The sequence below is a fragment of the Dermacentor silvarum genome, chromosome 6, assembly GCF_013339745.2.
Source record: "Dermacentor silvarum isolate Dsil-2018 chromosome 6, BIME_Dsil_1.4, whole genome shotgun sequence".
Taxonomy (NCBI): domain Eukaryota; kingdom Metazoa; phylum Arthropoda; class Arachnida; order Ixodida; family Ixodidae; genus Dermacentor; species Dermacentor silvarum.
Genome location: NC_051159.1, coordinates 87,239,831 through 87,265,470, shown reverse-complemented (window position 1 = coordinate 87,265,470; position 25,640 = coordinate 87,239,831). Strand labels below are relative to the sequence as shown.

General features: G+C 44.4%; 1 protein-coding gene across 4 annotated transcripts in view; it reads left to right on the top strand.

The window, feature by feature from the left end:
* The first annotated feature begins 145 nt into the window (after positions 1-145).
* LOC119455703 (mothers against decapentaplegic homolog 4-like) overlaps positions 146-25,640 on the top strand; it is a 50,085-nt gene continuing 24,590 nt past the window's right edge. The window contains exons 1-6 of one of the 4 annotated variants that reach the window (XM_049668963.1): positions 146-568; positions 660-834; positions 1,151-1,180; positions 4,736-4,915; positions 9,955-10,224; positions 24,211-24,279. In XM_049668963.1, coding sequence (XP_049524920.1) covers positions 323-568; positions 660-834; positions 1,151-1,180; positions 4,736-4,915; positions 9,955-10,224; positions 24,211-24,279 — 970 coding nt within the window. In that variant the 5' untranslated portion in view covers positions 146-322. The remainder of the gene's footprint in view (positions 569-659; positions 835-1,150; positions 1,181-4,735; positions 4,916-9,954; positions 10,225-24,210; positions 24,280-25,640) is intronic. The other 3 variants (XM_037717128.2, XM_049668964.1, XM_037717129.2) reach the window with 3 other exon arrangements.

The following is a 25,640-nucleotide window of genomic DNA, read 5'->3' as shown; positions in this document are numbered from 1 at the left end:
AGCGGGCTATTCACTTCTACCTAATTGTGTACGTATTCAAACACAAAGTAAATTTTCGGTTTTAACTTCGAGGAAAAAGTACGTTGCACCCCCAGATCGACAGAAATGCGCTCGTCCATCCTCATCAGAATCTCGAAGTATCTCGCCGCTAGAGTGTCGTTGTGTCGCTAAGCTGAGTGGAGCTGTGAACGCTGCGGCGTTATTGTTGATCAATGGCATTAGTAGACCCAATGTGTTGTGTTTGTGTTTTATTCGTGTATTAGTCAGGGCCAAGAGGCCCTCCCAAGACTTCTGACGGGCAAACCTTGTGCGTCTCGCAGCAATGGCAACGATATCCACGGCCGCACCGACGTCCGCGGATGCCTGCCTGAGCATCGTGCACAGCCTAATGTGTCACAGGCAGGGTGGTGAATCTGAAAGCTTTGCCAAACGCGCCATCGAAAGCTTGGTCAAGAAGCTTAAGGAGAAGAGAGACGAACTTGACAGCCTCATCACAGCTATCACAACAAACGGTGCCCATCCGAGCAAATGTGTGACCATTCAGCGAACTTTAGATGGTAGGCTTCAGGTATGTAGTACTACACAACATCCAGCGTGCTCCATCCCAACTGCGAACCACTAAGCAGAGCATGGAATGCTGTGTCACATATCTCATGCAGGTCGCAGGAAGAAAAGGTTTTCCGCACGTTATTTATGCTCGCATCTGGAGGTGGCCTGACCTCCACAAGAACGAGCTGAAGCATGTGAAGTACTGTCAGTACGCATTCGACCTGAAGTGTGACAGTGTCTGCGTCAACCCCTACCATTACGAAAGGGTCGTATCTCCTGGCATCGGTATGGTTGTTTTCTTTTCAGCGTGCAGCATGTACACAGAAGTGTGGTTTTTAACTAAGCGTAAGCCGCCATGCTATTCAGTGCGCGGGGCATGCCGTGTAGCGGTAGTCACGCCTTTGCCGTGACATATGCGTCGCGTGTGACGTCCGGTTCAGGTTGCGTAGTGACATTTGTCTGGAAATTTTGTGTTCTGGTGGTACAGCGAAGCGGCTAAGCTGTGTGTGATCTTTTAGGTCACGTTTTCAAAAGCATGTGTGCAGTGTACGTATCTGAATTGAACCTGCACTAATAGTCCCTTTTCGTTCCCGATCTGCAGATCTCTCTGGGCTGACTCTCCAGCATTCAGGTATGACATTTTGTGTATGTGTGTGCACAGCCTAGTGTGTGACATGCAGGGTAGTGAATCTGAAATCTTGATCAAGAAGTTTAAAAAGTGTGTTTGTTGATATTACTGCTGCATTACGAACTGTATTTCATTGATGCATTTAGACATGTCCGCAAATGCTTTAAACAGAATGAACACTTGGCTCTGAAGAGCCTTGGTCATAATACACGTAGAACAGTAGAGTGCAGTAACAATAGCACAACCAGCCAAAATGGAATTTAAGAGAGTGTAACACAATCGCGCTACCGCTACGGTGGCTAGAACTACCGCTATGTCTGCTGAAGAAGCACGAGAACGGCAGTTGCGTGTAATCGCTGCTCTGATTTGTATGCGGGCCAGACATCGCAACGACGAAAGGAAGCTGAACCTCAAGTTGGAAGCGCAAGAAGCGATTTCTAGGGAGTACGAAGAGCGGCTGTGCGCAAACTCATTCACATAGCTGAGTGTGTGGGTTTCCCCTTCGGACCACTGCGCGCGGCTCCTAATGTCCACATCACAGTCTTCTTGGTTTGTTGTCATCGCAAAATACACATGTGTTTAACCAAGCGGCTCCTGCGAAGTGCGCGCTGCTGGCTACGGCTGGCGCGAATAAACACGACTGCCACCGTGCCACAGCCAAAGCCAAAGACGGCCGCCTAGTCACTGGATTGAGAGTAGCTTTCGGCAATTATGCACTGTGGTGTACTTAAACGCCATGAAAGTAGAACATTATGCAATAAAAATTCACAAAACAAGAGTTATTTTTGATAGAGAGTGTAACACAAGTCGGCCCTGTAAAGCACTGTTCTAAGCAAATTTGTTACAAGTCATTTTTGGTGCATATATACTACATTGAGGTATTGGCTTAGTAAAGGTGACATATAGCTGTTGACTGATCCCTTACCTTGTGTCCCCTGTTTTGTGCACCTTAAAATGACCACTAACAATTCGAAAAAATGTTATGAAGTTATGAAGGAAATGACTAGATCCTGCTATGGTTAATAGAATCAAACAAAATATTGTCAGTTGAATGAGAAATTATAGCTTTTGAATCTGCACAGAAAGTCACGTAAAACGAGACATGACACTCCACTGTAAGGTTTCAATACTAACCTTGCTGTCTCCTCACACGGTCACTAGGCAGTGCACATAACTTATCTACTATTGGACACACTGTGCCAATTTTCGAAAAGGATGTCAGTCATGTTTTAGCATTTGCGCTCTTTTCAATGGGTATTACAATGTAACCCTTTATTGATGAGTGTTGCCTAGAGGCCACATACGAGAGACAGATTGTTTCTTGTCGAGTTTTGGTATTGAGTACAATGTTTCTAGCTAAATGCCTACGGCTAACACTGAATGACGAGCAGCAAGTGTCATCTGTTGGTTTAGGAACACAGGACGAGGAAGAAGTATAGCACGTGACTTGCTTTCTTTTGAAAGCACGATCAGAGGAGATAGACCAATGCAAGATCTCCGGCTTCAGTGGTGTCCCACATGTGATGTAAAGCAAATGAAATGTGCACCTATAGTCCACATGTGATGAGAGCTGTCTACAAGTTCCAAGCGAAGCCATAGATGGCTTGGGGTGAAGCCCACTTCCAGTATTCTGCGTGGTGTTTCCCCCCTATTGGAGAAAAAGATTCTGCTAAATAATTTTTTCTTCTTTGTTGACTATGCCTATTCTGTATGTGTTTTGCACATTTAGATAACAAATAAACATATGTTTCGGATATTTGTATATATGCTCTCCTTAAAGGGTTAATAGATAGATGTTGATGCCGAATAGATGTTGGTGCCTTCTGCATCAACAATTGGAATGGGACAGTGGCAACTATCGTTAAATGGTAGCATGTACAAGTGCTTTTGTTTAAGTGCAAATTTTGCTGGTTTCCCACTGTGTTGTAGCCTTCCTGCGTGCTACAAAAGGTTATCACCTCATTGTGGCTGAAGGAGTGTCAGCATTGCTCATGTAGTGAACTTAGTTATGTGAAAAAGTCATTTTATGCTTGAAGGCCTTACTTAAATAATGGAGACCAGAGTGTTAAAGGCACTTTGAACATCACAAGAGCATGTTTGTATTATTATTTACATTATTATATTGAAGGCATGTGAAATGTGACGATTGCCTTCATAGTGGAAAGGTTAATGTGAATGGCTTAGCTGCACTTCTTTTCAAATTATTTATGCCGCCATACAATCATTATTATGCTGGGTTATCATTGTTTTCAGTACAGGTGTACATGTCACCACATAGTATATAAAAAAAGAATTTTTTAAGAATCTTATTTGAGTTTCTTTGTTCACAATGTTAACTTCTGCCATAGTACAATTTGAAACCAATGGATTGGTGTGAAGTAATCAACAAAACCAAGTTCTGTGTGCACTTTATGCAGGCCTCATATGCAGTAGGGGCCATAAGCATAGTGTTTACAACCACTTTTCTCTACTGTTGCGTCCTCAATCGGCCGGGCGCATTCTTTGATTGTTTCCCATCGAGGCAGGCCCTTTCATGAGCGTCGCCCAGACGGCGACAGTGCCAGACACCGACGAGACGGGCAAACAAGTGCCCCAACTCGGCAGTGCGCATTCTTTGGGTGCTTCCCCCGATGCCACCCCTTTCATCAGTGGCAGCCTACCTGGCGACGCGGCCCGACAGCGGCAGTGACGTTCGGACAAAGAAGCTCACTTAGAAGCTACCGACCACAACCGCCACCCTTCGTTAGAAGCGGGGATTAGTGTGAAGGCCATTCTCCCGACCCTGGCAAGATGACCGGTGGAGGGCAAGAAACTTAAGTCACCGACTTTCGTGGAAGGAGTGTCAACCCCCTGTTTCCGGATTGCCTCGTCCTTGCCTCGAAGGGGAAACATTAGAGGCGGAGTTCGGTGAACAATACGACCACTCTGATTGGTCGCATCAAGGTCATCTGATTCCCTAGCCGGGTCAACTAGGGAAGACCAATGTTTTATAAGGAGACACCTTGCGTGCAGTAGTGTGTCCTGACGTGTTCTGATATGTGCTCAGACATGTAGTGAGATGAGACTTTCAAAGTGCTCTCCCATGGAGTGGGCTTCCATATTTGGAGCCACTGTAAATATGTAGAATAGACCCTTCTCTCTATCGCTTTTACTCCCGGACGTACTCATCCCTTTGGCTGAAGGATCACCGGCCTAAACGCTACCCGTTCACAACACTACACATAGTGTTCAGCATATACCTCGTGACAGACCTTGTGGAATGGTGGCTATTGCCTTGCAATGTATATCCCTTGGAAGACCTTGTACATCTATAGCTTGGAGCATACTTGGCTGGCTATTTGACAGCAAGGTTACATATTGAAAGTGACATGAAAATGGCTGTGATGGGTCAGTACTTGCCTTGGGTGCAGTATCTCTGTGTGTCATTAATATCAGTTTACAATGTCCGATTAAATTCTGCAGTGTTCCAGCTACTGAGATAACTGACATAGAGAACTGATGAATGGTGCACTTTTTCCATGCTCTGTTTTGTCTCTTACATCCTTTAATCTCATGCAGATGTATTTGGTGGTGGTGATGGCCATTATGTCAAAAACGAATATGGGGACCTGGATTGTGGTCCCAGCGGCATGCAGCATGTACCACAGACTATACAGCATCACCCCTCACAGACGTCATCGCAGCCGTCATCAACAGACCCCTATGGACGGCCGATGCTGCTGTCTCCTTCAAGTACAGGTGAGAACTAAGCAAAGGCTTCTGTGCTCGACTTCTAATGCACCTCTCGTATCATAAGGACTGTTCTCATCTGCTGCAATAATCCTATCCCTAAGTCACTCCGGATGTAGGATTGATTTACATAGTACGGATTTCGGTGTGGTCTACACATCCATTTACCAACATCTCAAGGTGTCTTAGTTTGGGACAAAAGACAGCTACTTTGCTCTTCACAAAGGTCAGCAGCTATGTTAACTCTTTCCCTACCATGGGGAAAATAGGTGATTTTTGTAGGTTAAGCTAGATCTTTCTTTCTGAAGGAACTACTGCACTGAATATTTTATGTCATACATAAACAAAAAGCAGAATGAATGCTCTTTTCACGCACAAAAGTTTTAATAACGAGATGTGTGGTAATAAAAAATATATAAACTGCCAAAATCAACATTGTGAGATAACAAAGTTTGTAAAGACATGCTTGTATCTACCAAGTAAAAAAAAAATTTAACGAAAAGTATGAGGTATACAAAATGTATTGCCGTCTAATAGTCACCATCTCCTAAAAAAATTGAAATTTTTCATTGAACAGTTATTCCGCTACAGAAATTTAACTGCAAGCACTACAATTGGGCATGCCGGGCTGCGGCCGCCCATGTTCCGGGCTGGTTTGTGTCGTTGTCGCTCTCAGAGTCAAAGTCCAACAAAAAAGCAGCATCCTCAGACGCAGCGAAATCACGAGATCTGCGATCTTTCAAAGTGCGCGGGCCGCTCTTGGAAGGGGCCATTTTTGCTTTCTACTTCGATGATCGCGAAACTTCTGAGCGTGTTCAAAAATCACCGCTTCGCTGGAAAAAAGTAAACTGATTAAACAACTAAATTATAGTTCTCCTCTTCACGTCCGATAGTGCAGTGTGTCCACGAACAGCGCAGAAGGTTTTGAAAGTGCCGTTTCAAAGCATCGATAGCAGTTTAACAATGCCCAATGGGCGTGGTACAGAAAGTCCTGTTCGAATCTGCGCATAGGTGGCAAAGAAGGTGGTACGAAATTCTACAGTAATGCATGCCACAGCGAGCAGATGGCAACGCTGAGCGGAGTAGCAGCAAGCTGCGGAATGTAGTGGAGAAATGCGAGTGGTGATTGGCTAGACTTACCACTGTGTTCAAGGCCCTTTGGCATTCTCAAGAATTCAAATGTAAAGCGCAAGTGTTGTTTGTGCACGAGTTGCCTGTGTTGAAAAAACTGGTACATCACACAAATTTCCGAACCGTATAGATCCATAGAATGTCCGGTCTGTGACCGACTTACGAATTATTATTTTAAGAATCGCTGAGATGCATTATTAGAAAGCACTAACTGTCTCTGTCAGTACCCGATTGTAAATATGGGGTACAGACCTGCTAACCTGGGAATATCAAAGATAGCACTGTTAGAAGCCAAGAAATATGAAATCTGGTGAATATTATTAAAAATTGCATGCTTACTGAAGATGTGGACTGTTTATTAAAAACAAGAGAGTTGTTTGTATGGACGCTGTAAACCGTCCTTCTGCTTTAGCCAGACAAGCGTTATCTGCATCACAGACAAACTGAAATTTTAGTAAGGTTTATTCAGGAAACAGTCATGTAATAATACAATCGAAGTATCACTAGGTGTGATACTAGGTGTGCGCGAATATTTCAACGTTTCGAATAATGAATTGAATAGTCTCTGTATGTAAACACAAGTATTTTTTGGATAGTTCCCAAATGATAAGACATAGTATTTAACTATTAGGTTGAAAGTGTGAATATTTGATCCTGGATCAGCCTTATTAAACATGCAACACAAGAACTTATGTACTAGTAGAGCACACTGTCGTTGTGGGAGCCAGGCTACTCAGGCTAACAGCGATCATTTGCACTCTCCGAATAGTCCTGAGTATGCGAACCGACTAGTATTTGTGCTATTAGTAAAAAATGCTTTATGACACACAATCTGATCACAGTGATGATATGAATGATGTGAACATCATTCCATAATAATGGCAAACATCAATATTTTTAAAAAATTTGAAATATTTTCGATATTCGATTCAGTTCACTTTTGACACTATTCGAATTGGTCTCAAAAAATCGCTATTGGCACACCCCGAATTGGTTCTACAAGTTAGTGCACTGCTGTGCGAGTAGTTTCATATATAGTAGAAGCTTGCTGATATGTCTCTGTCTGTCTCCTTGCTTTTTTTATTTTCTGGCTCTTTTGCTCTGAAACACTGGTCTCGTTTAGTTCCCATAGGGTCAGTGTATTAGCTTCACAACTGTCATGTTTTGATTCCTGGTTTTTATGTCTATAAACTGTGATGGCACTTACATTGTTTTTGCTGGAAGAAGTACCAGGAGTGTTCAAGACATCGATGACGCAATGTAGTCTGCTGAAGGGGTGCAGGAGCTTCAGGATGCTCTGGCATTAAAGGGGCCCTGAAAACTTTTTATTGCAATAGCAATTATATGGACATTTCAAGCAGATTTCTGCCGTCGCCGTCGGCGTGAGGTTCCGTATAAAGTCCAAGGGCGATAAAATCGTCGCCGTGCGCCGTATGTGCGAGGGAAAGCGTGCGTCCCACGCGCGCTATCACGGAGAGCAAACGCACGGCGGAAAGCGAGCGCGTCTTCCGTGGCGCGAAACGCCATGGTGGTATGGGAGGGGGGTGGGGGGCGACACCTTGCTGCAACACCAAATGCATATCTTGCAACCGGGCGCAAGGGGAACTGGCGACGCAATCTCCCACGCGAAAGGAGCAAAGCGGGAAGGCAGGGAGGGAGGGGGGGGGGGCGGCTTCTACTCTGCCAACAAATGCGTTTATGTACTTTGCGCTTTCCGCTTGGTTCTTTATTATGTTTGCGCCAGTACGGGCTGCCGGTGTTGTCGCGCGCTGTATCTTGCAAGCGATCTCCATACGGCTCTGACCTTTGTATGCACTGTGCATTTGGCCGCTCAGTTTCCGTTGAAGCAGTAGACCGCACGAACCTTCACTCGCTGTGGCAGCTGCGCTTGCTGCCAGCGTTTTGACAGTGGTTGTCTGCAGTCATCGAGTGTGATCTATTCATGTGTGCTTGTGCGCGCTGACACCACGCTTGTTAATTCAGTTAGTAAGTGAATGGGTCCAACTTTATGCAGCCGATAAAACTACTATCCCTACTCTGAATAGCTCTCTGCTAATTGGCTATCGCAATTGATGCTTCGCCTTTCGGGCAAAACTGCGACATTTTTTTTTTTAACATAGAATACATTGCCGATCTGTCGTATAGACTGCTGTGAACATGTGAGCCAAACATTACTGCACTGCATGTAGCAAGAAATTTGCGATCTTCTGTCAAACATCACAAAAAATTGCTTGCTCTTGTTTCTGCAAAGTCGTCAAGCAGCATCATCGAAACCAGCTGGACCAACCAATGTTATTGCTGATTTCGTGATTGGGGGAGCATTCTCAGTAATACATAATTGCTAATTTCTAGTTAAATAAATGAAAAGTATATGTCTGCGACTCTATAAAAAAAAAAGCTGGAAAATCAGTTCTTTTTTGCGCTGCGCATAGCTACGTCTGCTGTGCGTGTCCCTCCGAGATGGCAACGGCGTGCTGCGTAGCGTGGCCTACGGTGGCCACCATGGGGGTGCCGCGATAAGCCCTTTCGCTGCCCTGACACATAGCACCACTCAACTTCTTGGTGGGGCTTTGCCATCTTGGCTTTGCTGTGTAGCTTCCAGTGCACTAGCAGAGACGAAAAGAGAGAGAAAGCCAGACATCGGTGCAATAACTCCACTTATAGTTGGACGATTTGAATAATATTTGCAGCCTGAGATTCGTCGGACGACTTCCTTTTATAGTGAGGCCATTAGTTAATAAAGTGTTTCAGGGCTCCTAGGTATTGTAAACACGGCTTGCGATGATGGAGTCAGGACATTGGAACCGCTGATCATGTCAGACATTGTCTCCGAGCTCGGCACAGCTGACAAAATCAAATGTAAAAAAAGAGGCAGATAAGGAGGCAAGTGGTCGACCCACACCCCCGTTGGCGATTGCTGTCACAACCCTTCAACACCTTCTGTAGTACTTCAATACACACGGTTGCGCAGAAACTGAAAAAGGGTTGCGAGTGCTTAAAGAGAGACTATTATTATCTAATAAATTCAACGCAAGTGCCAGATGAAAATCACAACCTTCATTTACTGTGATTCACTGCCACAACCGCTCCAAAAATTTTAATGTTCAATCGAACTGTCAGGCAGCGATAGTAAGCTTTATTTATCAGGTTTTTAATAGTTTGTTGGCTTTCTATAGAACTCCAAATAAAGTTTTGCATAAGAGAAGCTTTATTTCAAATTTGTGGTGCTGCTGCATGCATAATGGGATGTGATGTTTTCCCAGATCATATAATCTTTTTCTGTGGTCTCCCAAGAAATGCATCAGTGGGGCCCTACTGTAATTAAGAAGTTGGGAAAATCGGGCCATGAAAAATGACTTAGTGACTGTATTTGTATTCTCTTGAAATCTGTTTTGCCCTAAACTTACACAATTGTAAGATTATGGGTGTCAATACAACAATCGCAAACAAATGTTGAAAATAGAGTATTTTACTGTATAATTGGCAGGTAAGTGTTCTACAGCGCAAAGACCTCAACCATAGATTTCGATTGCCCTCTACCTGTGTCTACCAAGGCAGCGATTATGCAGTGATTCTATACGACTCCACACCATGTACATTATCCCCAGTCTCAGTGGTTGTGAGCGCTGGGTAATAAGAAAGTAGTAGAATAAGGTGAAAAGGGGAATCCTAGCACTACACCAGCCCATATCCACCTTACCCATTCAAGAAGCTCAGTGTTGCTGTTTGGGCATGCTTGCACTGTTAGAGTGGAAAGCGTAGTGTGCTGAGGACAAACGAAAACAAAACATGCAAACATGCACAGGGCAAATTTTTTTCTTGCCACGCCTTGGGAGGACAAGCAATGCGAGCATTTCTTGCACGGCAGAACTTAATGTTTCAAAGAATGTTCATACCATTTTGTGTACTCATTGCAGTGCCTGGAGCAGCATCTCCAAATGGCAGCCTCACAAGTCAGTCAAGTCAGTCGGCAGTCAATCCAGCTGCGGCTGTGCCGCAAGCTGCCCCTTCTGCCGTGCTTCCTCAACAGCCAGTCCCGGGGGTAGTGGCAACCGCACCTTCCCAACAGCAGCCGCCACCACAGGCTGGAGCTGCAAACCCTGTCACGCAGCCGCCGTCCAGTTCAGCACAAGGGAGCACAGCCCAGCAAGGATATTTTGCCTCTGTCTTGGACAGCCCGTCTTTGAGTAAGCATAGTGTCTCATTTCTTCTACGATGTGCTTTGGTAACCACTTAGCTACAAGTACGTCTTTTGTAGTAGATATCTTCTCATTTATGCCACTTTTAGTGTGATAGCAATTACGGTAACGTCCGATTTTTCAGACTCCCTAGGAGCTGCGAAAACATCAGAAAAATTGGGCAGTTCGAAAAATGAATGCATGCCTTTTCTGCCCCCAAGGGCTCAAATCGCCACAGGCACGTCAGAAATAGCTCTGAAGGCCTGCCAGTACACTTACTGGGCGTATCGGTGCTTGCACTGTGATCGGAGACGGCAGGTGCATGCGTGTATAATCCGCCTTTTTCACGGCGCGACAGAGCATGCGCTTTGCCCTAATGGATTAGTTACGAAATGTTTTGGAAAGCCCCCGAAAAAAAGAAGAAAAAAGCGCTCGGACGCACGCTGCTGCAAACGCTCGTGCCGTGTACCGCGTTGAATTCCCACAGCCACTCAGGTCAACAACTCCACTGGTAGCTCGACATTGGTGCGGTGCCGAATGTGCGTAGCGTAGGACTGCAACTACACTTTAAAACAGAAAGCGGCCAGGGCTCCGTCCGGACTGCACCATGAGCCACGTAGTTGCCACCTTTCATAGATGGCTAGCAAGTTTAACGAAAAACCCCTGCATGCGTTGCACTTGGGCGACACTTAGAAGCATCACGTTGCTGAAGAAGTCTTTCAGCGTCGGCCCTCACTTGCTGGTGGTGGTAGCATGTGCCTGACTTGTACAGCATGTACAGTGGTTCGATACGAGACCGACAAGAGGCTGACGCCAATGATTGGCCGACTATTCAGCGCAGTGTGTCACTAAGACCATTTTATCATACCAAGCCGACAACGAGGCAACCGGCGAGCGCAGTTGTCGTACTGCGATTGGCTTCCCTGTCGACGGCACCGACAAAAACTGCATGCCGACCATCGTTTGACAGAACCCCGCGCCATCGGCCGCCGCACTGACACTGCGATAGCCACACCGCCTTCACTTGTATACTCCCCGCAACAATATGAATAATCACGCTCAAGGTAAGTCTAAACATGCCTACCACCACGAGCATGTGCTCTTTTCACAAGAAAGACAATGCACTTTCGACAGCAGCGGATAAGCCACGTTCATTAGGAGACCAAGCCACTTCGCAACACGTAATCTTTCTTCTCTTCTGCGCACAACACCACAACGAGCCGCTGCCTCTGCAGAAGCGTCGCAGGCACCTAGTGCCGCACCCTGCCATATGATAGTAGCGCCCACTCATAATGGCGTCGCAGCAGCCTCAGAAAGAGCCTTCTGTGAAGCCAGGAACAATGCTTTTGCCTTCAGACAAGTCTCCAAAAAAGCAACCAATGTACCAATTACCCACAGATTACCATGTCAGTTTGCAAAACAAATCAAAAGCTACTTCTGATGGAAACACTACCTCAGCAACTCCTGCCGTAACATCAGAAACATCAACATCAACTCCATCAACTACTTCCGCAACCACGACGTCAATGAAGAGCGTCGCCGAAAACACAAATACATCAACAAAAAGGAAGTCAACGCGCAAGCCAACTAAACCCAAGGCGAACTCAAGTAGGTCGTGTCCCCAAAAAAGAACATCACCAAGGACCTTTTCAACACCACCAATCAGGACTGCACCTATTGCAGGGACAATCGCAACGACACCACATGTGACGGCAAAGAGGACCATGTTCTGGCCTCAGAAACCTCGAACAATGAGCTGTCATTTCAGGAAACGCGTATCTACAACCATCACAAACGAGACAATTCACTTTCCAGCGGTACATCTCACGTGAGCGCAATATCCCAAAGAAAACTCACAATGCATATCCTTTCATAGGTACTAGTTTCAAGAGCAACCACCACTCCTGCTACTTCAAGGCGCTTGGACTGTACACAGTTGTGTCAAGAGCTGATCATGCACTACGATCAGTGTTCACGAGCTACGGCGCATGCAGACGTCGTCTGGAGCACAACAGTCAGGCTCGTCCACCAGAGCTATGCGAGGAGTTACTTGACAGCTACACTTTTCTATGAAGTTGCCAAGGGTTATAGAGTCATCTTGAGACATTGGACTAACTGCACATTCTTATGCTTTTCATTCATCCGCCCCTGCACATACGACTCTCTCGGGGGGAGGATGAAGTGTGTAACGAACCACACAGGGACAGTGCGGTGCAATAGTGGAGAAAGAGGAAGACGAAGAATAAAAAATTGTTCGGGTAAGAGTACAAGTACGCAGTTGGTGGCAGAGTAGAAGCTGCGCCCCCTCCCTCCCATGCTGCCTTCCCGCTTTCCTCCTTTCGCGTGGGAGATTGAGTCACCAGTTCCCCTTGCACCTGGTCATAAGATACACATTTGGTGCTGCAGCTAAACGTCGCCTCCACTCCCTCCCTCCCATCGCCCCATGGCCTTCCGGACGGCGGAGAGTGTTCTCCATTCCGCTGCTGGCATAAGCGCACACCATAAGCACACTTGTGTTCTTGTTCAGTTGCTGTGTGTATGCACTGGTCTGAGTGGAATCGACAGTAAATGTCAAGCTAACACAATTTAATAGAGTCAAACCTCGATATAACGAAGTCATACTTTCAGCGAAACACTTCGTTAAATTACGAATTTGTTCGGTTGAGGTGTTATGGTTTGAGCAGTAAAACCAGAACATTCCTGGTAAACAGAATCTCGTCATTCAGCACTTATAAAGAAATCGCTAGAAGGACGGGCCATAATTACGTGATTGCATGAATGGCGTGTGCGGTGCAGATTGCACCGAGAGCAATGCATTAGCTTGGCTAATGGCATCTAAGATCTGCGTGTGGCACGTCGCGCAGTGCTGTAAATGTTGGATACATTGGTTGACTGCGCTTAGTGCGTGCAGCGGTCATCAGCTGGCACCCGCGTATTAAAAACAAAAGCGTAAAAAAATATCAGGATTCGTCCTCCCTGAGATGAAAGAATGTCAGAGTTTTGCCCGAAAGATGATATTGATAGCAATAACAAAGTACTATTAGGCAGTTACATGAGGTAAGGTTCTTAGTTTTATCAGCCATATAAATTGCAGTAACCATTTGATTACTAATTAAATTAACAAGCATGGTGTCATTTGCGCACAGGTAAACATGAACAGATCTCACATGATGACCGCGAACACTCGGTGTCACAATGCTGGCGTGATGAAGAGCACTGGCAACAGGCTACAAACGCTTTGTGCTGCCTCTAGCATAGGGCAAAAAGCATAGAGGAAAAACATCCAGACATTTTAATTAGACTGAAAGAAGCTCAGTCCAATCCACTTAAAGCATTACCAGTTTTAACAATACCCGGATGTAATAATGAGCAGCTGCCCCACCATGAATGTTTATGTGTGATCTGTGGTAAAATAAATCGCTTATTGCAGTGTTCCCATGCGGCATTATTTGTTATAACAATTAAATCTGGCTGCTGGGTGTCTGTGGTGAAAAGAAAAAGTATGCTGAATCCTGGAGAGAGAAAAAAAAAAACGAACCCAGCTGCATGCCCCATACCTTTGCCACACCCGCTTTTGTGCGGCACACCCGAAACAGCACACCTTCATTACATTGCTGGCCTTGCACACCCCTCTCCCATCTCCCTTCCACCCCTCTGATACACAAGTCGACTACACCTATGTCGGAAGGTTAAAAGGGAGGGGCATTTGCAAGTCTGGCAGTGTAACGAAGGTGTGCCTTGTGGGGTGCATGGCACAAAGGCAGGTGCGGCGGCTTGTGCTTTCATTCTTTTTTACCAGGATATTGCGGTCTTTTCTATTTATTGTGATAGCAATTATATGAACACTCCAAGTGCATTTGTGCCTTCATCATCGTCGTGATGTTCCGTATAAATTCCAAGGACAATAACCTAGTTGCCGTATGCTGTATGTGTGAGTGAAAGCACGCGAGGGGAGCCGACAATCGCGGCTCAATCTGGCACGCGCAAGAGAGGGAAGCTTACAGGAAACGCGCGCTGTCTTCCGTCGTGCAAAAGGCCGTGGGGGGATGGGAGGGAAGTAGGGGTGGGCTCCATAGTTCTCCGACAGCAACTGTGTATTTCGTGACTGAACGCATAGGGAACCGACGATCGCGGCTCAATCTCGCATGCACAGGGAGGCAGCGCGGGAAGGAGGGGGGGTGTCGTTCTACTCCGGTACCAACTGCATACTTTGCGCGGTCGCGCATGCCTTATCTTGAAAGTGATTTGCAGGCGGCTCCTACCTTTGTGCATGCTTAGTTTGCATGCATGCATGCTTGTGTCGCTTAGTTTGCGTTCAAGCGATAGGCAGCACAAAGGTCACTTCGTTTGCTGCTGCAGCTGCGCTTCCCGACGCCAACGTTTTGACAAGCGAGTGTCTGCGGTCATCGAGTGTCATGTGTTCATGTATCCCTGTGCATGCTTGACACCAGACTTGTTAATTTAGTTAGTAAGCGAATGTTTCTAAGTTTATACGACCGATAAAACTACCATCCTTACTTAGTATCGCTGTCTACTGATTTGCTATTGCAATGGATGGTTCGCCTTTCTGGCGACACTGCGGCTTTCTTTTTCTTTTTTGTCGCCCACACCCAGTAGCCAGATTTAATTGTAACCAATAACGCGGCAGAATGAGGCAGCACTATCTGCACTCAAAAACTCCTCCATCGAAGCCCCACCTACTTCATTGTCACTAGCTGCGTGCTCCCAGAGTTCAGTAATATCAGTGACTTCCAACGTGTTAGTTTCACCCTTGGGGGTTTCGTCCTGGGGCACAAAGCCCACCTTTTCCTCTGATCAGCATGCCCACTGCTTCTAGCTTTCATGATCATGGCGCTCGCGGCTTTCATAATTGTCGATGCAGTCAAACCTCGATATAATGAAGTTGTACTTACAGCAAAAACTTTGTTATATCGAGAATTTCGGTATATCGAGGTTTCGCCAATTCAGTAGAACTAAGATGAGGAAATAAAAAAGCTGACAGATCCCACGCCCTGCGGGAATCGACGTTATGCGAAGCAGTTGTGGGGAGCCTACCAAGTTAACGAAACGACCATGAAAGCACCAAGATATAGGCGGCCCTTTCATGACCTACATGACACGCATGTCATGACATTCATGTCATGAGTCCTCAGGAGTCCCTTTAGCTACACCTAAGAGACCTTAAGGCGACAGCCTTAGTCATGCTCATGACTATGACTTCGACCATCAACTTTTAGCTTTTTTTTTTACTTAGTACCACATCCGAACCCATTCCATTGGTTTTTTAGTGTTAATATTTTTTTGCTGAGTCATTCTCATTTTTTCTGAGTCATGGTCGTGACTATGACTTCTACCACAATCCTTTAGTGTTTCCTTCACTTAGTGCCCACGTCCGAACCCATTTCAGTGGTTTTTGAGTATTAATCGTTTTTCGCTGAGTCATTGTCATTTTTGCTGCTTCATGCTCCTGATTGTGACTTCTACCATCATCATTTAGGGTTTCCTTCACTTAGTGCCCACATCCGAACCCATTCCAGTGGTTTTTTTAGTGTTAAATCTATTTTTCGCTGAGTCATGCTCATGACTATGGCTTCTACCACCATCCTTTAGCGTTTCTTTCACTTTGTACCCACATCAGAACGTATTTCAATGGCTTTTGAGTGTTTCTCTTTTTTTGCTGAATCATTGTCATTTTTGCTCAGTCATGCTCATGACTACGACTTCTACTATCATCCTTTTAGTGTTTCCTTCGCTTAGTACTCACGTCCGAACCCATTTCAGTGGTTTTTGAGCGTTAATATTTTTCGCTGGGTCATTGTCATGACCTACATGACACGCATGACATGACATTTGTGTCATGACTTATCACTTATGTTCGTCATACACTCCTGTCATACTATGCCAATTTTGGTACCTATAAAATTAACGAAATGACCATGAGAGCACCAAGACGTAGGTGGCCGTTTCATGACCTACATGACATGTATATCATGACATATCATTTATGTTCGTTGTATACTCCTGTCATAGTATGCCAATTTTGGTACGTACCTACTACCAAGTTAACGAAACGACCATGAGAGCACAAAGACGTAGGCGGCTAGACGTAGGCTCCTAGACGCTGATGCGTCTTGCGCCATAGTTGCACGAAATTGAAGGTACACACCTTGATGCCGAAGTCGGTAAAATCAGCAATTAGGTTCGCTATATCAAAATTCCGCTATATTGGAATTTGACTTTTTATGCAAATAAGTACAGTCGCCAAAGGATTTCTTTTATGGTGGAGGGGCCGCAATATTTTCCGAGTTATCAAGCAATTGGAAAAAGCAAATTTGAATCGGAAACAAGTTCATTTCGTTTAATTTGAGAGTTTGCAATGAAAGATATGGTTTCATGCCATGTCGACGATATACTCACATCAGTGGTACGAAGTGAAGCCAGCCACGCTTCCGCATCCACACCTCCCCCACAGCTGATAGTGTCGCTCGCAGTGGGATGGCGCTGTCGTGAAAAGCGCCGGCAGTGGGGAGCAAATGCTTCGTCCGCCTCTCACTTCAACGTGCCTTCAAAACTCGAGATTGCGCAACCGACAATACTAAATGCATAGAAAGAGGGTGCACATGATGCCACACCAGCTTGACATGCCCACTCTTTACACACACGGAAGATTACTTCCAAAACAGGTCGAGCAGACTGTATGTGCCCAGCCACGATGACAGCCATGGATGTGCAGTCACAGCTACGCTAAAAAATGAGACGTGCACCAACCTTCCCCCACTTTCTTTCTCCCCCCCTTCCCTCACACTCCTCCCCTTCCTTTCTCTTTGCTCACTCATCAAGCCACCATCCTTCTCAGCTCACCCTCCCACTTTTTCACTTGCACTCAAAGCATACGGCACACAGGGTGTGATGGGATCTTATCGCACTTAGACTTTACATGGAACATGAGCAGTTTGCCGGTCGCTCTTGGTCGTGCGGCGCACAATTCGAAAAGTGCATTCGCGTGCAGCCAAATGCGTTCGCGGAAGTTTACATTTATTGTCTTGGTACTCCTTCAAGGCGGTATTCCTTCAAGTGAAATTTCGTTATATTGAAATCTTGTATGAACACACTTGTTATATTGAAGTTCTAAATACGTGGTGTTCTACAGACAAGGAGTAGCAAATCAAATACTTCTTTATATCGGGGTTTTACTGTATCCCCAAAAGGGGCGATCTGAGAATGTGGCACACCTTTTGTGGCCACTTGTGGAATAAAGTCACTTATTTTGAAGTAAATCCGGTATTTCGCACTCCCCAACTGCCAGAACCCATCCCACGGTGACTGTCAATGGTAATGCGATTAGCAACTCAATTCCCTTCAGATCTAAATGTATGTTGAATGGCTGGTTCTCTTAAGTCAGCTTTTCTGCTACATAGCCGTGTTATGCGGCAAAGCATATTAAGAGTAGAAAGAGGCCACTGTTATGGGATATAGTACTTCCTTAATTACGCACTCATGCAGCATCTCCTGTTACAGTATGAGCATTGAGGTGTCTAATAATTGTACTGGAAGCCAATCAGAGCTGTTTGCGACATTGCTGTGGCCCAGAAATAAATTTAGTGGACTTTTTTTGCCGTTTCCCCTCCCACCCCCCTTTCTCGGCGAATCTCTGGAATTTGGAGGTCCCCAAGTTGGCAGGTATGGACTTGTATAGTGGCACACCAGTGGGCCAAATTTGTAAGGCATGGCGGTCTCGCCAGCATGGAGAACAAAAGCGGCAAAGAGCTAGCAGACGCTCAGCTGATTCATCACCTCAACGAATCATTGGTATCATGTTTGCGGAGCTGCTAAAGAGTGACAACTGCAATTCCAACAAATTCAATAGCCAGAAATGGCCATTCGCATGCGATCCGCAGCCACGAGAGCCAGTTGCTAAGAACACAGGTTGCCCAGCACAACTCAAGGCTTTGCAACATATGAAGACCAAGGCTAGAGCTAATGACTGGTTTGATACATGCTGCTTGCTATTTAAAGTGTTGAACCTCTTTTGAAGACAGCATTTCGCGTACTATCTAAAATGTCTTGGAGCGGTGCTTTTCGCATGTAATTGTTGACTTATAGAGCGCACAATTCCTCCAAAAGAGCATCGGTGACTGTCCAAAACACCTGCGTTTGTTTACATTGGCAGGTACAGTGACCATTTACCATTCGCTTGAAATATAATGCAAGCCGCAGCTCAGTGACATCAAATAATCCCAGAACATAGCAAAGCATGCTGATTTTGTGCATGGAAGTACCATCGCATCACTGAATATCACGCTGGTATCAGCGACCTGACACCTTCGAGAACAGTGAACGGGAGACTGGTGTAGATGTAACTCTCTCAGTATTAATCCTTCAAAGAGTTCAGGATTTTCCATCCAAATCACAAGGTTCCTTTACATTACCCTACGATCAAACTTAATGATATGCTCACGGCAGTACAATCTTAATCGGAACACGTCATCATTTTAACACTCCGACCTTAATTACACTGCACTATACTATGCCTTTATTCACATTAACTGTTCTATCACGACATGGGGCACTACCTCATTTATCCCCTATTCAGCACATACAAAACCAAGCCATTAGAATAATAACGTTCAGTTCATATCGTAGCAGTGCCTCTTCGTTGCTTCTTAGTTTTGATATGCTCTCAATATCTAGTCTATTTAAGTATCGTCTTGCTAGTATCCTGTTCAAGTCATTGGTTCATCTTATACCATCAAGTGTATTTCGTACTGTTGATCTTAACACTAACCCTACTAGATCTGCGTCAGATGGAAATTTTTTACTTCCTGTAATACGGACTAATTATGGTCGACATACCGCATATTTTGCTGCTTTATCTATTTGGAGCACTCTATCGACCTGTCTCACTGTTCATAACTTGGTACTTTTAGAAAAGAATCGTTTTCCTGCTTACTGAATTATTAGGTTTACATTCATCTCTTTAGAATAATCTTCATTGTTCAGACTTTTCGTTTCATATTTTTTAGATTTATCTGCGTTTATTTTCCTGTTCTAATTCAACTATGTTTACTACTGTTATAATGCTGTTCTACTTTAGCCACTACACTTGTTTGTAACTTTGGACAGGAGGTCCCCCTACAGCCTAGTGCTCTCGGACCTCGTGTATATTTATCTGTACGTTGTTTTTTGCTATGAACTTAATAAACTTGATTCTGACTCTGAGACCACATATAGTATGCACTGCTATACTGCCTATTTATCATTCTTTGTACTCTTTTCATGCGCACGATTCATGTGTTCAATAAAGTAGACATAGATTAGGACCTTGCGCATATAAGGGCTCATTTAAAGAATGCGTAATTGTATTGCAGAAATGCTGATGCTAGTACTGACACCGTTAGCAGCTGAATGAGGCGGTTGTTTACGCTACTGTATCGAAGGGGCCACTACTTTTTGCCCGTTTGGGATAAGAGGGAAACAGTGCATCTCAGAAGTAATATATTGATTCAGCGTTGCAATACGTACGGATACATCCATGCATGCACATAGTCACATTCTTGAGGAAAGTGCCGGGGAATGTGATTGGCAGCCTTTGAGAATGGCAACGTGCCAATGTTAATAGTGCACCGTGTCGCTGCTTCTCGCCTTTTGTGTCTGTACTGTACGAAATAAGGAATGGTTTATTTCAAATCTGTATGGTCAGAACTTAACTACAAAAGGAGTTTTCTTCATCCTAATGGCTTAAACTTCAGGTAATGTCACATGAATAATTTAAGACACAGGAACTCGGTAACTGTGATAGGCCTAATCTCTGCTGAATGCGATCGTCATCGGCTGAAACTCTGCGTGCGGTTGGCTGGAGCTGAAGTACATGCAGCCAACAACAAAACACAACTTACCCGTCTACACAAAACGTAACTTATCGCGACAGCAACGTCTCGCGTTACACACTAGCCCATGATCATAGACCCATCAACGCTGTTGTCTGCCATTCATTCGCAGCATGCTCTACATATACGGTACCACCATTTTCATCATAGAACAATGGGGCCAGTAACTAAGGAGGAACCAAGGAAGGTGGCTTGAGGCTATTAATGGAATTCAATCGTAAAATGTATTTGCAACTCTCATGCCTGCTGTTTCGAAGAAATGACAGAAGTGTGCAAGTGAATGTATCCAGAAAATTTCATTGACATCTGAGGACCTCGAAAAATTCTTGAAGTTGCCCGTTTAGCGAACAAGACAAGCTTTTAAAATGAGTAAGATTGAATATGTCTGTTGTGCATTAGCAGTCAAAACTTCCTGTGCACTGTTTCACCCATTCTGAAGATTATGTGAATCCGATGTGCTGTGGGAATCTGTTTAAGCAAAGCTTTCTTTGTCATTTGTGATGGACGCTGTTCTTGTTTAGGGAGCCTATGCAAGTATAGAAGACACAATGAAGTTTGACACACATTCCCCAGGGTACACCTTGCCTCACTTGTGGTGCTACAACTCTGCGGACACACCTGACAGAAACAAGAGCCTATCGCACACAGTGCACACCAAACCAAATTTGTCTTGCAGGAACTGCTTCTCAAAATAGTTGTTTGCACTTGCAAGTGACAAAGTCTGGTTCTACAGCTGTCTCATCAGTGCAAATTGATGATGCCAAGCTTCCCATTTATAAGCAAGTCTGCATTTCTCTTAACTCTTGTGGGTAAAATGTTAGCAATGCTCCTCACTCGTAACGTCTGCCAAGTGTTGCTCCACTACCTGTTTACAAGCCAGCATAAGTGTATGCTCGCTTTAACTGTTCTGCTCAACATTCTTTTTAGCCTTTGCCTTTTTCACACTCAGTGCATGCTTTGGCGCCATTTTGTTGTGATGTATCTTGACTTCTTGCAACTGACCTGCACACTGTTACATAATTCCTCTTCACTTTTCTGCTGTAGCTTAGAATGACTGAAAGTTGAGCAAGTTGGTAGTGGAAAAAATGCAAAGTGAAAAAGGGCCTGTGCACGCGCTACAGCAGCACTCTCAAAAGGGGTTCCAAAGAATCAACACTACTCAATGGCTTGCTGGGTGACTGCGAAAAAGTGACAAAGTGACTGTGTAGCAGTTGGCTGCTGCTACTTGCAAGCAGCCGCTGTTTGATTTTTTTTTTTTCTTGCTTTGCTTCAATTGTATTTTTTGTCGGCGTTTTAAGCTGGTGTGCAATTCTTTAGCAAACAGCGTGACACGGCTGCTTACTTGTAGCAACAGCGAACAGCTACACTGTTGGCTTGTCACTTTTTCCTGACCACAGTCAGTCATTCAGTAATGCTGATTTTTAAAACCCCTTTCAAGAGCACTGCTGTGGCGCAGGCAAAATGCACTTCCTATTCTTTTTCGCGTCTTGCGCCACGTCACGTCGTTGAAATGCGGAAAAAAAGTCAGTTTTGCCTGACAGGCAAAGCATTGATTGCAACAGCAAATTATTAGACAGCTGTACAATGTAAGGTTAGTAATTTTATCAGCTGCATGAACAGACAAAAACATTCTCTTACTAACTAAATTAACAAGCACGTTGTCGCGCGTGCACAGGCAAACACGAACACATCTCACTTGATGACCAGCAGACACTCGCTGTCAGAATGCTGGTGTGATGGGCAGCAGCAGCGGCGAGCGAATTCCCCTTCGTGCGGCCTTTCACTCAAATGTGCACTAGGCACGCGAGAACACAGCACACATGGAGGCATCAGTTATATGACCGGCTAGCCGTTGAACCAGTGCAGATTGCATCCGAGATAGGACATGTGCAGCTGCGATCAGGTGCCACAGCTGGAGTAGGAGAGATGTGCACTAACCTGCCCCACCTCCCCACCCCCCCTCTTAGCACGCACACATCTCCCGGCTTCCCCCTTTGTGCACAAGGAAAGACGGTGCGCAACCTCCCCACCTTCCCCCCTTGCGAGCGTCAGAAGACGCTACAGCATCAAGTCACAATAAATGTGGGCTCACTCGCAAGCTTTCACTTGCACCTAAAGCATACGGCTTGCGGCTGCAATGTTATCGCACTTGGACCTTATGTGGAACACCACGGCGATGGCGGAAATTCGCCTGAAGTCTCCATATAATTGCTATCACAATAATATAACTGTGGAAAATGTGGACGAGCTAGAAACTGTTGAATGTGATGTTTTCGAATGCGATACACAATTTGACACTGGAGCTTATGCAATTAAGCAATTAATTATAAATTTAGGCAGTTAAGGAATTATAAATTTAGGCAATTAATTTTGGCAAGTTATCTAATCAATGATAACAGAAAAATTCACCTGTATGAGCAAGGCGTCTGTTAACAAAACACGTTGCTCCCATCGTCGTATCCCATAGCCGTATTTCTCAACAGCTTGGCCCGCATTTGCCTGGACACACGGTATATCAGCCACTTGTGATTACTGTGGTTGTGCCTTCATTAGAGAACGAGAATAACGTTCTCATTGAAGTGTGTATGTGTGATAAAAAACCTTGCTAAGTCCATGGGAATTTTGCTTATCATGGTGCTCACCTGCTAATTATGAATAAAATTGCAGCGCACCAAATCTTGTCAAAAAGTGACATAGTGCCATACTGCTGAAGTATAACTAACAGCAAACTGATGAATTTACAATGTCTGGTTTCCTGTTACATCCATTTTCTTTCAAGTTATAACTGTTTTGGTTTAACCATCATGGTGAGTTCACATTCCCATTATGCAAAACACTAACAAGAATTGGAAATTACGGATTAATTCAGAAATGCATGCTAGTTTAGTGTAAAGCAATTCTTGTGTGAGCAGTCACTATGCTTTTTTGGGGAGGCATGAAATGGAGGGGGGGGGGAATCGCAGCAGACACTGTTGTTGTTAATTAGCACTGACAGTAAATGCAATATTTTATTGACAGTAGCTACTATGCTAGGCTCTATGCTGGGCTATATGCTAGGCTCCTGGTGCACATGGTTGATCAATATGAAAAGAAACTCCCAATTTGTGTTCGAGACTGTTAAATGTCCTTGCTGCTGTTGCACTTCCGAAAATTAAAAATACCTCACATGCATCATTCGAGTTGCATCACATGCATCACTTGCACCCTATAGTAATCAGTTTTAATGTCCGTTGATCAATTTTCTCATTTCCTTTGTTACACAAAAACCCGATAATCCTGCTCTAGCATTGTTCGCTAGTCTCACTGCTCTTTCATTTTGGTAAAGCTTGTCTTCTTAGAGTTTTAGAGAATATTGTGTAAGTTTATGGCCTGATGTTGCTTCCCAGTATAGTGAATGTTGAGGACTTCTCACTTTGTTGTTCTAGGGCTGCTGTGTCTGTTTGGTGTGCGTGTAGAGGAACCCTGCTATAATTTCTTTAGTGCTGCCAGTTTCAAACCAAGCTTGCACCCTATGTCCTGAAGCATAATTAAATGTGAATGAAGATGTATTAAAAGTTTATTTTGGGCAATCTTTTTCACTTAAATACCAATCAGAGGAGTCACAAAACATATTTTTGCTTACTGTTAAAAATTAATGTGAACACAAGTTTGCTTTGGTAGGCTTTGGTAGGCTGTCTTTGGTAATCTTTGGTAGGCTGTCTCTAGTGACACTTCATATCTTACATATTGGTAGAGAGAAAGTTAACGTTGCAACCTGGCACTGTCATTGTCACATAAAGGGGATAACGCAAGCAAAGTAAATAGTAAAATCTTCAGATTTCACTGCACCCATGTGTGCTAAAATGTCTTCTGCCTCAAGCAGAAAATGCAACCTGAAGACAAGCAAAACCAATCCATGATAAGCAAGCTGTCTGTGTTTAGCCTGTTTCATAGGAGCAGGCCCCTTTAAATGTGGTTGTTACTTAGAAGGAAAGGCAGCAATGCTTTCTTCACAAACATTTAGCATACACTCTAGCATGTTAGGTGTCTCTGTTGTGTTTGTTTCATGCTGTATGTCTTCATGTGGTCAGTAGTCCCGTGTGTGTGTCTGTCTTTTCATCCCTGGCAGTCCAAGCACCTGCGAGTTCCACAAGCATAGATACGTTTAGTTCTCGTGACGCCCCATCCACATCTTCAGGTATGTCCGCACAGTGCAACCTGTCGCTGTCCTCCTGTTTTGTGTGTGGTGTTGTGCGTGTTTTTAGGTGTGTGTGCTTCTTGTCAAATGTGATTTTCTTGTGCAGTCTTGGTTAAAAGCTTGATATCCATTCCAAGGTATAACACTGGCCCTGAGCCTTGGCACCTGTAGCATGTTGTCAGCTCAGCAGACAGAGAGAGGAATGCTACCCTTCTAACTCTCCAGGGTTTTGGAGCAATGTGCCTAAGTCTGTCCAGTCATGCACACAGTTGCTTCAAAACTTCTGACAAAGATGGCATGTCCTGTTTTACTTCAATGTTTCTGCCTTCTTTTCTGCCTGTTTTCTTTGTTATAGTACTCCGTTTTATACTTAGCAGGCAATGCTGCAGAGGCTACGCAGATATAGAGCACTCGTAGAAGTCTCGCTTTTCGGGTTTCATGCTGCAGTTTATTTTTATCTGCAACGCTTTCTGTGAAACTACTTTATAAATTAGAGCTACAACTTATCAGGTTGTGTCATATCACATGTACATGTGTACCTTCGTGCTTCCAGTAGGTGACTTGCGATGCTTTGGTCATGAGCACAAGTGGTGTGCTGTGGCTGTTGTTTGCAGAAACTTGTCACTCTGCTTGTTTGATGGTGAATTGGTTCAGATCTACGACACCTTCAATGTTATAATTATACATTTAATTTCATGACGTGCACCTGTATCTTTCTTTCATGTGGTGATTCATTATTTTTGGTTGCAAATGCAAGCAGCAAGAGAAGTCTCTCTAGCCTGTTGCCTGCTGTGTATGAAACAGAATATAGTATCTTTGTTGTTTGGCTGTTCTGTGTAACGAGAAATTAGTGCATTTTATCTGAAAGTCAAAGGAACCCCAGTGACACTGCACAGCTTGTCATGATTGTGCAGTATTCTTCTTATTTTTTTTTTTACATTCAAAACAGACTAACTGAACTCTGTGCTTGTGTGCTTTTAAAAAGTTTTATGCAGCATTGGTTGATGGTTTCGTAGTTCATTCACCAACGACGGCCTAAAGATTTGATCAACTCAGCTTAATATACAGCATAATTTCCATTATCTGCCCCTTTTAATGTGTTTGTGTCACTTTTGTTCACACTTTTCTTTGTTGTTTTGTTACCATACCTTGTGATATAGCAAACCTGGCGTGGTAAGGAATTTCTATTCATTTGACTGCGCTCTTACCAGAGTCGACGTCTGCTTGACTCCCTCAATGAAAAACATGTAGGGCCTTCAAAAAATTTGTTATGAAAGATTCAGGCTAAAAGAGGTGCCCTGAATCTATGACAGATGGATGGATGAAAAAACTTTATTGTTATGGAAAAACTTTATTGATCT